This window comes from Crocuta crocuta, unplaced genomic scaffold (assembly GCF_008692635.1).
Source record: "Crocuta crocuta isolate KB4526 unplaced genomic scaffold, BGI_CrCroc_1.0 scaffold140, whole genome shotgun sequence".
Classification (NCBI taxonomy): domain Eukaryota; kingdom Metazoa; phylum Chordata; class Mammalia; order Carnivora; family Hyaenidae; genus Crocuta; species Crocuta crocuta.
The window spans coordinates 9,537,571-9,551,464 of NW_027527775.1; the positions used below are offsets into that span (position 1 = coordinate 9,537,571).

The following is a 13,894-nucleotide window of genomic DNA, read 5'->3' on the forward strand; positions in this document are numbered from 1 at the left end:
ACTCTTTTTTTTTTTTTAGTTTATTTATTTATTTGGGGGGAGGGGCAGAGAGAGAGGGAGAGAGAGAATTCCAAGCAGGCTCCCCACTGTCAATGCTGAGCCCAGCAAGTGGCTTGATCCCACTACCCTGGGATCATGAACTGAGCCAAAATCAAGAGTTGGATGCTTAACCAACTGAACCACCCAGGCGCCACATGAGAAGTGTACTTTTAAAACTCATCACCTATTTCACTCATTCCTCTACCCACCTCCCCTCTGGTAACCATAAGTTTCTTCTCTATAGTTAAGAGTCTGGTTTTTTGATTTTCTCTTTTTTCCCTTGTTTTGTTTCTTAAATTCCACATATGACTGAAATTGTATGGTAATTGTCTTTCTCTGACTTATTTCACTTAGCATTATACTCTTTTTAAATGCAGACTCTTGGGCCACCTGGGTGGCTCAGCCAGTTGAGTGTCCAACTCTTGATTTTTGGCTCAGGTCATGATCCCAGGGTCTTGGGATCAAGCCCTGCATCAGGCTCTGTGCTGAGCATGGAGCCTGCATAGGATTTTTTTTTTCTATCCCCCTCTATCTGCCCTTCTCCCCACTTGCATTCTGTATAAAATAAAAAATAAAATAAATTAAAAAAATAAATGCAGCCTCTCTCCCTCTGCAGTCTTTCCACAGTGTAATTTGTGGGAAATGTACTCGTGACTCATCAGTGACTAATTTATATCACAACTTTTGTGTTGAGATTATAGATCAAGATACATTATATAGAAGTTGCTCAATGAAATGTATTTCTCATAATGCACGTATAAAGATAATTACAGTCATTTATAAGGAAATGAACATAACAAATATTACTCAGTTACACAATTTAAGTGTTTAATATTGAGGCAAAGGATAAACACTGAAGAGACAGAGAACAATAAGTGTAACTGAATGTGAGATTAACATACAGCAAGTGTGCTTGCTGTTGGGAAATTGGACACTAGCTGAGAAGACACATCTAGGGGAAAATCACACATGCACTCAATAGCTCTTTCACCTTTTCATCTCTATTTGTGTTACCAGTGTATTTGAAAGAAAATGGGGGAGATCATAAAAAGCTTTGGAAATAACACTAATATTCCTATTCTGAATCTCAATATGTTATTATTTCTGTAACTGTTTACTTTCAAAATGTATTTGTAATAGCTAAGACATACAAAATATAAAGAATAATGTAATGAATATCCACACCTCTCAGATAAGCAAATGAAGTACTACCATACTAATATCTCTATATAACTATTCCAGTCACATCATCCTCCCTCTCTCCCTTCTGTGACTCTTAAAAAAATTTTTTTTTTACATTTATTTATTTTTGAGAGACAGAGACAGAGCATAAGCAGGGGTGGGGCAGAGAGAGAGGAAGACACAGAATCCAAAGCAGGCTCCAGGCTCTGAGCTGTCAGCAAAGAGCCCAATGCGGGGCTCGAACCCATGAACCATGAGATCATGATCTGAGCTGAATCGGATGCTTAACCAACTGAGCCACCCAGGCACACCCCTTCTGTGACTCTTGATCATGACTTCAAGCCCCACGTTTGGCACAGTGTTTAATTAAAGAGAAAAATAAAAAAGGAATAGTATCCAGCAATAAAAAGAAACAAATATTGGGGCACCTGGATGGTTCAGTCGGTTAAGAATCCAACTCTTGATTTTGTCTCAAGTCATGAGATTGTGGTTCATGAGATTGAACCTCGAGTCATGTTCTGTGCAGCACAGAGCCTGCTTGGGATTCTCTCCCTTTCTCCCTTTCTCTCTGCCCCTCCCCTGCTCACATGTTCACTCGCTTGCTCTCTCAAAAAAATAAATAAATAAACACTTAATAATAATAAAGGAATGAGGGGCACCTGGGTTTCTCAGTTAGTTAAGCATCAGACTTTAGCTCAGATCATGATCTTACACTTTGTGAGTTCAAGCTCCATGTCGGGCTCTGTGCTGACAGCTCAGAGCCTGGAGCCTCCTTTGNGAGCACAAGTGGGGAAGGGGCAGAGAGAGAGAGCAGGGGACAGGCAGAGAGCGAGACAGAACCTGAAGCAAGCTCCAGGATCTGAGCTGCCAGAAAGAGCCCAATGTGGGACTCGAACCCACAAACTGGGAGAGCATGACCTGAGTCGAAGTTGGACACAGCCAACTGAGCCACCCAGGCATCCCAAAATAAACATTAAAAAAAAAAATTAAGGAGTATCTATACACAACAATTTATATGGATCTCAAGGAGATTATACTGAGTGAAAACAGCCAATCTCTAAATGTTACATACTGTAGGATTCCACTTACATAATGCTCTCTGTCTCTCTTTTTTTTTTTTTAAGAGAGGGAAAGTGCAAGCAGGAGAGGGGGCAGAGGAAGAGAGAGAATCTTAAGCAGGCTCCATGCTCAGTGCAGACCCTGGGATCATGACCTGAGCTGAAGTGAAGAGTCAGATGCTCAACCAACTGGACCACCCAGCACCTCCATAATACTCTTGAAATGACAAAATTAAAAAGGTAGAGATCCATTTAATGATTACCTAGGGTTTGGTGGTGGTAAGGGATAGAAAATGAGGTGATTATGACTATAAAAGGGGAGCACAAGAGATGCCTGTGATGGAACTGTTCTGTATCTTGACCGGTGGTGGTCACATGAATCAGTACAAGTGATAATATTGCATAGAACCAAATACACATGCATATACACACACAATTGTATGTAAAACTGGTAAAATCTGAATAAGATTGGTAGATTGTGCCAATATCGACTTCTTGTTTATGACACTGAACTATGGTTATGCATGGATTTATCATTGGGAGGAACTGGGTAAATACAGAGATGTTTATGATCTCTCTGTATTATTTCCTGTAACTCTATGTGATCCTATAATTATTTCAAAATAAAAAGTTAAAAACAATTATGCTGAATAAACAAGGCCTAATCCAAACACTACTTTTTATATAATTCCATTTATAGAAGTCCTAGAAGAGGCAAAACTAATCCATGATAGAAAAAATGACAGAATGATGGTTATTTTCCAGGCAAAGTTTTGTCTTGATAGGGATATGGGTTGCAGTGGTGTATGCTATTAAAGATAAGACTTACAGGCCCCATTTTTAACAAGATTTGTCAAATCATATGCTAAGCCCTGTGTCGCCAAACTGAGGCTTAAATATGGTTTTGGCTCTCCTAGAAATGGAATTGCCTGTTCAGCACTACTTAAGTAATCTGCCTGATACACTCCTGCCATCCCCTAAAGGAAAGTAAGCTTGCAATAACCAACTCTTTTTTTTTTTTTTGCCTAAAATAACTTCCTTGTTCACTCTCCCTCTGGCTATAAAAGCCTTTCATTTTGTATAGCAACTCAGAGCTCCTTTGTATCTATGGGATTGGATGCTTCCCAATTCAAATAGATTTTTGCTCAAATAAACACTTAAAATTTTTAATATGCCACAGTTTATCTTTTAACAATGTTTATATTGGAACACAAGGAATGGTACAGTTAAGATATTCACATCTCTTTGCAAGATATTTACATCTCTTTGTAGTTAGTGATATGCTGAAGTTGCATATCATGTGAAGTATATATATTCATATATTAATGATATGCAGGCCGAAGTATTTTGGGGGAAATGTACTAATGTCTGCATCATGCATGTCTTTGTAATGCATCAAAAGAGGCAGGTGCGGGGCGCCTGGTTGGCTTGGTCAGTTGAGCATCCAACTCTTGATTTTGGCACATATAATCCCAGGGTTATGGGATCAAGCCCCACATTGGGCTCTGTGTTGAGCATGGAGCCTGTTTGGGATTCTCTCTATCTCTCTCTTTCCCCTCTCCATAGCTTGTGCTCTCTCTCGCTAAAAAAAATAAAAAAATAAAAAATAAATAAATAAAAACAGGTTGATAGATATTTGATAAAATCAGTTTTATTATTTATTTTATTATGTGGTAGNNAGTGGGTTTGTGGATACTCACTGTAAATTCTTTTCAACTTTTTTGTCTGAAAAAATTTTGTTTTTTTTAAATTTCTGAGAGAGAGAGAGACAGCGTGAGAAGGGCAGGGTAAGAGAGAGAGGGAAACACAGAATCCGAAACAGGCTCCAGGCTCTGAGCTAGCTGTCAGCACAGAGCCCGATGCGGGGCTCGAACCCACAAACCGTAAGATCATGACCTGAGCCGAAGTCAGCCGCCCAACCAACTGAGCCACCCAGGCGCCCCTGAAAAAATATTTTTTACCTTTTATTTAAGTAATCTCTCCACCTCAGATGGGGCTTGAACTCATGAAGATCAAGAGTGTGTAACGTACTATTCCGTGGGGTGCCTGGGTGGCTCAGTCAGTTACGCATCCAGCTCCTAATTTCAGCTCAAGTCATCTCACAGGTCGTGAAGTTTGAGCCCTGTGCTGACAGGATAGAGCCTGCTTGGAATTCTCTCTCTCCTTTCTCTGCAACTCTCCTGCTTGCTCTCTCTTGCGTATTTTCTTTCAAACTAAATAAATTAAATATATATATTTATATATATATTAAAAGAAAAAAAAGTCACATGCTCTTCCAACTGAGCCAGCCAGGTGCCCCTTGTCTGAAAAATTTCTTAATAAAATATTGAAAAAAAGAACTAGTTGATTTTTTTTTTAAAGCGTATTCATTTATTTTGAGAGACATAGAGAGGAGAGACAGAATCCCAAGCAGACTCTGTAGAGCCCAATGCAGGGCTCAATTCCACGAACTGTGAGTTCATGCCCTGAGCCAAAATCAAGAGTCTGAAGCTTAACTGACCCACCCAGGTACCCCATTAGTTGATATTTTTTATGCAAAAGTTCTAATTTAGGTCACAAAAGCAGTTTGGATACACTTAATATATATAATTCAGGCTACGTTATAATAAACATTTGTCCCCCTAACCAAATATGATTATGTATCATTTTTAAAAATGTTTTATTTACTTTTGAGAGAGAGATAGAGACAGCATGAGCAGGGGAGGGTCAGAGAGAGAGGAAGATACAGAATCTGAAACAGGCTCCAAGCTCTGAGCTAGCTGTCAGCTCAAAGCCTGACATGGGGCTCAAACCCACGAACCGTGAGATCATGACCTGAGCTAAATTGGACGCTTAACTGACTAAGCCACCCAGGCGCCCCGATTATATATCATTTTTAAATGTGTTAAATAACAATCCTACTTTTTTATACATAAACGAGTTTTATCGCTTGTTATGAAAAATGTGAAATTTGTGTCTTAAGAATGTTAATAATCGTTTCATACAAACTATCTAGATTTTAAAATCCTTTCCTCTTATACTCAAGGATGTTATTAATATTTTATTGCCAGAAATGAGACATCTCTAGCCCACAGCTTAATTATAATCACTTAGAACTACATAAATCAACATAATGACTTTACTATTTGTTCCAGGAAATTCTTGCCCACAAGGAGGCTGTCAATCAGTACATAACTTAATTGTTAGCTTTAAATTTTCCTGAAAATCCATTTATCTGAATAGGTTGCTCATCTGGGTAAAAAGCTTCCTTTTAAAGTACTGACAAGTTGAACTGATCGCTCAACTGGCAAATCTCCTTCCTTACCATAAAAAGGGATCTAATCAAGTCCGTCATCTTGCTCAGTCCATCAGTCTTAAACTATTATCATATTCAATACCAGGGAGATACCCACAGACGAATTAAAAAAGCCACCGTAAGCCACTCCAACCAAAACTCCAAAACCTTATAAAAATCACTCTTGACCTCCTCTCTGAGACACTACTAAGATTTTGTCAAAATCGTGTTCTTCTTTAATGCAGGAAGAAATTTGGTTTTACTCTACCAGGTTGTTCTGGTGGTCTTTTGCGAGGAGGTAGCAGTAGACAATCACAGTGAAGCGACTTCACAATCAACAAAGCTGGGGAAATGTGTATGACCCACAGCAAATCTGGAGTGCTTGCAAGCCACCTCTTCATTGTATTGACAATTGAAGGGTGAGATGGGAGGGCTGATGGGTGGGTCATAAAACAAAATTCCAAAGCATAAAATTGTGCAATTTGTGAAGACCGCCGAAACTTAATTGAGTTGTCCTTTGGCAGAAGCGCCACAGAGGTGAGTCATGGGATGGCCATGAGGTCGAAAGAACTGTGAGGTCAAGTTTAGTCATTAACAATAACACCTGTTGGCAAAACTGAGGCGCAGAGCAAGGGGTAGCGGGGACTCTATGGTCTCCAGGATCTAGAATTAGGTGCCAGGCCCCACTTTACAAGCGTCTTCCTAGAGTAATAAGAGGCTGCAGAAGGGGCCAGGCACCGTTAGGGAGTGAAGGACGGTGCTTCAGAAGAGTAGCGCTTAGTAACTCCGACCCAAAAGCCCGCAGTCACCCCTAGGACACAAGGCCGAGGCACGGGGCTGCCCTCTCACAGCTGCCCTTACACTTTCCGTTCCAACACATTTTACACTTGAGAGTTCCAGAGAGTCCAAAGGGGCAAGCGCTGCGGGCCTTCCTCTGAGGAGCTGCGGTGCTAAAGCCCACGCTTTGCTTGCTTTCACAGGGTTGGGCTCGGCGGGCTGCCAGACCGGCTCTCTCTCCTGGACATCATGTGACATGGGGGAAGTGCCCTGCATTTCTAATCATTAAAGGCTACAGCCTATGAGTTCAAAAACGGGCTTATCTCAGTCGAACCAACCGCCGGGCTCCAAGCTCTAGCTGTCCCCGAAAATCCCTCCCTTAGGAAGGGCTCCACACCACGGTCCAAGGGAAGGCGCAACCGGAAGGGGCGGGCCTCCCGCCGGACGCCGGGCCTCCCGCCATCATGGTTTCTCCGGGAGTCGTTGGCATTTTCCTCCTCTCTGCTCTCCCTCTCTTGTGTCTAGAGCTCCGGCGTGGGATCCCCGATCTAGGTAACTGTTGACCCTTCCCTTCTGACGCTCGCATCCACGTAACTTTCCCATGAATGTTGCGTAGGGTTCCAGTCTCGCGACGACGTCCCCTCCGGGCAGCGTGGACTACGACTCCCAGGCTGCATAGCGCCTGCCTCTCTCTTCCGGCGCCGGGGGCCCCATTCCAGGGAGCGAGACTCTCCGGGCTTGGGGAAGTCGGCTTCTCTTCGCGGAGAAAGTGTGCCTCCAGTTTTGCGTGCAAGGGATCAGAAGCACAGGAACATATGTAGACACTACTTTCACAGTGTTTTGAACTCCCACAAGGAAATAGGGTGATGTGATATAGGCCTTCTGAGGAATTTAAGCAGAGATTTAAATAATACGAGCCTGGGTCAAAAACATCCTACATCAAAGGAATTGTCAAGTTGGAGAAAAAGAATGAAGAGCACTGTGGATGCATCAGGGAGACTAAGGGGGAGAGTGGTTGGAGTTAACAACATTCACTGACCACCTCTTATAAACCTAACTCTAAGTGTTGTATATTCATTATCTCTTCCAATCTGCAGCATAACCATGGTGGGGGTGGGGTATAATCCCCATTTTACACTTGAGGAAACCGAGATTTAAGGAGGGTTATTGAAGGGGCGCCTGGGTGGCCCAGTCAGTAAAGCATGCGACTCATGACCTTGGGATGGTGAGTTCAAGCCCCACTTTGGGTGTAGGAATTACTGGATGGATGATGAATGGATGGATGGATGCATAGATAGATAAATAAATAGTCACTGGATTCTGAGGAGAATGTTTTGGAGGGAAGCTGTAGTGGAAGCACTGAAACTCTAGCAGTAGGCAAGTAGTGATGATGGCCTGGACTAGAATGATAACAGAGAGGAAACATGCACAGATTTGGGATATTTACAAAGTAGAATCAACAGGATTTGTGGATGGATTAATGTTTGAGTGAGGGAAAGGAGGTATTCAAGGATAACTCCTACCTATGAAGTTCAACAACCCTAAGTACTTGATAGTGCCAGTGATAAAAGGAAAAGTGAAAGGAAAATGGTGGGCCTGGGGAGAATCAGTCCTTTTTTTGGATATATTAGTCATGGGTTTACATGCATGTCTCCCTGACTATACTCATTTCTAAAGTTTGAGACCCTGTTGAAACTTAGCTTTGTAGATTTCCTCTCTTCCTTCCCCCAAGAGGTCAGGTACTTGGAAATGTTTCTTGAAATAACTTAAAATGAAATGCTTTTTAAAAGAAATCTTCAAAGTCCTTTTAGAAGCCTCCTACTCACTCAGGCTATATTGGAATCTAACAAGACCTTTATCCGAATGATACACAGAAATGTTAAATTCACACTTATCTAGTCCAGAATTTACATGCTCCACCTCTTGTCTTTACAGCATCCACCTCTGTTCTGTTAATTTAGAATCTCTTCTACTTTGCATTAATGTTTAAGTTACTAGTCAATGAGAAGGTAGTTACGGAGGGTTGCAGAAGGAAATCTCATAATCATCTCTGATAACAGGAAAATACACTTCTTGAAGGCAGAGACCACATCTGATTTGATTTTGTGTTCCCATCAATTATCACAATGCCTAATTTATTTATTTTTAATTTTTTTTCTTTTTTAAAGTAGGGTCTATGCCCAATGGGGGGCTTAAGCTCATGATCCCAAGATCAAGAGTCACATGCTATACCAATTGTGCCAGCCAGGTACCCCCACAATGCCTAATTTAATAGAGCAAGCCAAAAATTCTAGAAAATGCAACTGGACTCCTAGTAGTATCTCCATCTAGTTCCTGAATTTTTTCACTTAATTAACTCCTTTCTCCTAGAAACCTCTTGGCTGTGAACTGATGGTTGTTTACTTTGGTTTCTTTCTTTTCTTTTTAAGATCTTATTATTTTTAAAAAATTTTTTTGATGTTTTCATTTATTTTTGAGAGAGAGGGAGACACAGAGCATGAGCAGGGGAGGGGCAGAGAGAGAGGGAGACACAGAATCTGAAACAGGCTCCAGGCTCTGAGCGAGCTGTCAGCACAGAGCCCAACACGGGGCTTGAACTCATGAATCGTGAGATCATGACCTGACCTGAGCCGAAGTTGGACACTCAACCAACTGAACCACGCAAGTGCCCCTATTATTATTATTTTTTAAGTTTATTTTGTTTATTTTGAGAGTGAGGGAGAGAGTGCAAGTGGAGAAGGGGAAGAGAGAAAGAGGGAGAGAGGGAATCCCAAATAGGCTCTGTGCTGTCAACACAGGGCCTGACAAGGGACTTAAACCCATGAACCAAGAGATCATGACCTAAGCCCTGATTGAGTTGGGCGCCACCCAGGTGCCCCATTACTATTATTTTTTTAAAGAAATCTCTACACCTAATGTAGGGCTCAAACTTAGAACCCTGAGATCAAGAGTCGCATGCTCTATAAATTGAGCCAGCCAGGAACTCCTGCTTTGCTTTCCTGATATTTGTTTTCCAAATATCCAGTAATAGTATTTAAGTCTATTTTACAAATCACACATCCCAGTGTAACAGCTGCAGGGCTAGTTATGTGTGGTACAGTCCTTAATAGATACTAATACTTTTAGCTGGGCTGCTAATTGAATTCCTAGCTGGAAAACTAGAATTCCCAGACTCATTCATTCAACTGGGCTGTATTTTTGGACAAACATTGAAAAATGATTCCTGTCTTTTTCTACTGTGTAAAAGCCTTTATTGTCAGTACATTTTTACTTGTACTTAAAGCTAAATATTTTATTTAAAAACTTTTTAAATATTTATTTATTTTTGAGAGACACAGAGAGAGAGACAGAGTGTGAATAGGGGAGGGGAAGAGAGAGAGGGAGACATAGAATCTAAATCAGACTCCAGGCTCTGAGCTGTCAGCACAGACCCTGTTGTGGGGCTTGAACTCACAGACCACGAGATCATGACCTCAGCCAAAGTTGGACGCTTAACCAACTGAGCCACCCAGGCACCACACGCCTAATTTTTTAATGCTGCTTCCTTACATTTGTTCATTTGTTGTTCCTTAAAGTGTCTTGCACATGGGCTCTTGAGAATATGGACCAAAAAAAAAAAAAAAAAAAAAAAAAAAAAAAAAACAAAACAAAACAAACTCAATTTAATAAAAAAATGTTTTACTTGAAAGTTGTAAACAAACACAAGTCTGGTTCTTTTATATTTCCATATGAAATTTGCAACTTCCTTGCTTGTTTGAACAAAAAGCAGTATCATAGAACATAAATCCCATAACTCAGTTTCTCTAAGTACCAATACTCTAGGTATTTAATTACTTTTGTAATAGCCAGAGATACCCTAGACTTAATTAGGTGTTGTCTTGAACAACTCTTGAATCAACAGCTAATGCTGGCAAAAAGTTAGAGGGCAAAACAAAACAAGTTCTTTAAACAGCTTTTAATTGGGGCAGTTGGGTGGCTCAGTAGTTTGGGCATCCAACTTCGGCTCAGGTCATGAGCAGGGTTCGAGCCCCGCATTGGGCTTTGTGCTGACAGCTAGCTCAGAGCTTAGAGCCTGTTTCAGATTCTGTACTTCCCTCTCTCTCTGACCCTCCCCTGCTCACGCTGTCTCTGTCTCTCTCAGAAATAAATAAAACATTAAAAAATTGGTTTTAATAAATAAATAAAAATAAACAGCTTTAAATTGCTTTTTTTTTCATGGATAGCATGTATATGAGGTTTCTTTTTTAAGTTTATTTATTTATTTTGAGAGACAGAGAGTGCACACCAGTGGGTAGGGCAGAGAGAGGGAGAGAGGATCCCAAGCAGGCTCCCCACTGTCAGCTCAGAGCCTGATACAGGCTCACAAACCGTGAGATTATGACCTGAGCTGAAACCAAAAGTTGGATGCTTAACTGACTGAGCAACCCAGTCACCTCTATATATCAGTTTTAAATGAAAAATAAAATATTTATCACAAGTGTAGTCAACTATACTTGAATAAAAATAAATATTTAAGTCTGTATATATAAATCCTTTTTTAATCATTAATTGACTACCTGCCCTGATCACATAGGTAAGATGGTTCCTCTGTACCTCTGCCTGGTGACTTTTGAGAACACTCCTGGAGGGTAGAAACCAATTTTAACCCATCTCTGTATCCGCTCCCTCCCTGTTTAGCAAATTGTGTTACACAAAGTAGGTACTTACTACATTTTTGCCCATTTAATTTCCATCTTTGTTTTATTTATTTATGTATTTATTTATTTATCAAATTTACATCCAAGTTAGTTAGCATAGAGTGCAACAATGATTTCAGGAGTAGATTCCTTAGTGCCCTTTACCCATTTAGCCCATCCCCCCTCCCACAACCCCTCCAGCAACCCTCTATTTGTTCTCCATATTTTTTTTTTAATTTTTAAAAAATGTTTTATTTCTAGGAGAGAGAGAGAGACAGCATGAGCAGGGGAGGTTCAGAGAGAGAGGGAGTCACAGACTGAAACAGGCTCCGGGCTCTGAGCTGGCAGTCAGCACAGAGCCCGATGCGGGGCTTGAACCCATGAACCGCGAGATCATGACCTAAGCGAAAGTCGGACGCTTAACCGACTAAGCCACCCAGGCGCCCCTTTTTCTCAATATTTAAAAGTCTCTTATGTTTTTTATCTTCCTTCCTGCTTTTATATTATTTTTGCTTCCCTTCCCTTATGTTTATCTGTTCTGTCTATTAAAGTCCATATGAGTAAAGTCATATGATATTTGTCTTTCTGTGACTAATTTTGCTTAGCATAATACACTCTAGTTCCATTCACACAGTTGCAAATGGCAAGATTTTGTTCATTTTGATTGCTGAGTAATACCCCATTGTATATATATATATATATACACCACATCTTCTTTATCCATTCATCCATCAATGGATATTTGAGCTCTTTCCATACTTTGGCTATTGTTGATAGTGCTGCTATAAATATTGGGGTGCATGTGTCCCTTTGAAACAGCACACCTCTATCCCTTGGATAAATACCTAGTAGTGCGATTGCTGGGTCGTTCATCTTTGTTCTTAAAGTAAGACTAAATGCTGAAATTTTACTTTTTTCTAGATAAACAGGTATGTATATAATGATTTTATTTTCAAGTGACTGAATAAACATTGAGAAATAGGGAAGTATACAGTTGCGTAATTGAACTGTGAGAAATAGGAAGTTGTTTCAGAATGACTGTGTTTAAGTAGAACTAGAATTTAGTAGAACTGGCTCAGTCGGTAGAGTGTGTGACTGTTGATCTCAGTGTTGTGAGTTCAAGTCTCATGTTGGGTATAGAGAGTACTTAAAAAAATAAAAATAAATCTTTAGGGGTGCCTGGGTGGCTCAGTCAGTTAAGCATCTGGCTCTTGATTTCAGCTCAGATCACCATCTCATAGTTTGTGAGTTCAAGCCCTGCATCAGGCTCTTTGCTGACAGTGCAAAGCCTGCTTGGGATTCTCTCCCTCTCTCTCTCTCTCTGCCCCTACCCTACTTGCTCTCTCTCTCAAAGTAAATTAATGAACTTAAAAACATTTTTTTAAAGAATCTTTAAATGAATGAATGAACAAACTAGAATTTGACTAGATGCTAATGTTACAATGGGATAATATTATCTACTTCTCTAGACAGAGGGAAACCAGAATTTATGCATTATTGCTAGTCATTATGTTTATAATGTAGCTAGTCACATGAATTATACCCATATTCATGAGACAGAAGATGTTCTAAAATTGTTTTCTGAAAACTTGTTCTGATAATAATCGACCATGATGAATATTAGTTCACAGAGGAGAATATGAAAAAATCATAAGATGGTTACTTAACTTTTACTATCCTTTACTACTACAAATACTCTTCTTAATGCCTTAGTATTTGTTATTAGTATCAAGGAAAGTACGGGGAATTATACCAAAGATTTAATGAAGAGTTAACACCTATTCTTTTGAAGCTGTTTCAAAAAACAGAAATGGAAGGAAGGCTCTTCCAAACTCATTCTATGAGGCCAACACTAGGTTGATTCCAAAATGAGACAAAGACTGTACTAAAAAGGACAACTACAGACCAATTTCCTTGATGAACATGGATGCAAAAATCCTCAACAAGATAGTAGCCAACCAGATCCAGCAATATATTATTCAAGTGGGATTTATACCTGGGAAACATGGCTGGTTCAGTATTCGCAAATCAATCAATGTGATAGAAAGAATAAGAACCACATGATCCTCTCAATAGATGCAGAGAAATCATTTGACAAATACAGCATCCTTTCATGATAAAAACCCTCAAAGAAGGTAGGGATAGAAGGATCATACCTCAAGATCAAAAGCCATATATGAAAGACCCACTCTAATATCCTCAATGAGGAAAAACTGAGAGCTTTCCCCTTAAAGTCAGGAACATGACAAGGATGTCTACTGTACCACTGTTATTTAAAATAGTGTTGGAAGTCTTAACCTCAGCAATCAGACAACACAAATAACTGAAAGGCATCCAAATAGGCAAGGAGGAAGTGAAACTTTCACTCTTCACAGACAACATGATACTCTATGTAGAAAACCCAAAAGATTCCACCAAAAAACCTGCTAGAATTGATGCATGAATTCAGCCAAGTCTCAGGATATAAAATCAATGCACAGAAATCAGTTGCATTTATATACACCAAAAATGAAGCAGTGGAAAGAGTATCAAGAAATTGATCCCATTTACAATTGCACCCAAAACCATAAAATACCTAGGAATAAACCTAACCAAAGAGGTGAAAAATCTATACACTGAAAACTATTAGAAAGCTTATGAAAGAAATTGAAGAATACACCCAAAAATGGAAAAACATTCCATGCTCATGGATTGGAAGAATATTGTTAAAATGTCGATACTACGGAACGCAATCTACATGTTCAATGCAATCTCTATGATAATAACACCAGCATTCTTCAGAGAGCTAGAACAAACAATCCTAAAATTTGTATGGAACTAGAGAAGACCTCAAATAGCCAAAGCAGTCCTGAAAAGGAAAAATAAGGTTGGAGGCATCACAATTCCAG

The 13,894-nt window shown here is 39.9% G+C and overlaps 1 protein-coding gene across 2 annotated transcripts in view; it reads left to right on the forward strand.

Moving 5' to 3' along the window:
• Positions 1-6,018: 6,018 nt before the first annotated feature.
• The window catches only part of UBXN8 (UBX domain protein 8), a 34,541-nt gene continuing 26,665 nt past the window's right edge, over positions 6,019-13,894 (forward strand). Inside the window, exons 1-2 of one of the 2 annotated variants that reach the window (XM_077773049.1) lie at positions 6,019-6,090; positions 6,534-6,882. In XM_077773049.1, coding sequence (XP_077629175.1) covers positions 6,795-6,882 — 88 coding nt within the window. In that variant the 5' untranslated portion in view covers positions 6,019-6,090; positions 6,534-6,794. The remainder of the gene's footprint in view (positions 6,091-6,533; positions 6,883-13,894) is intronic. The other variant, XM_077773039.1, reaches the window with a different exon arrangement.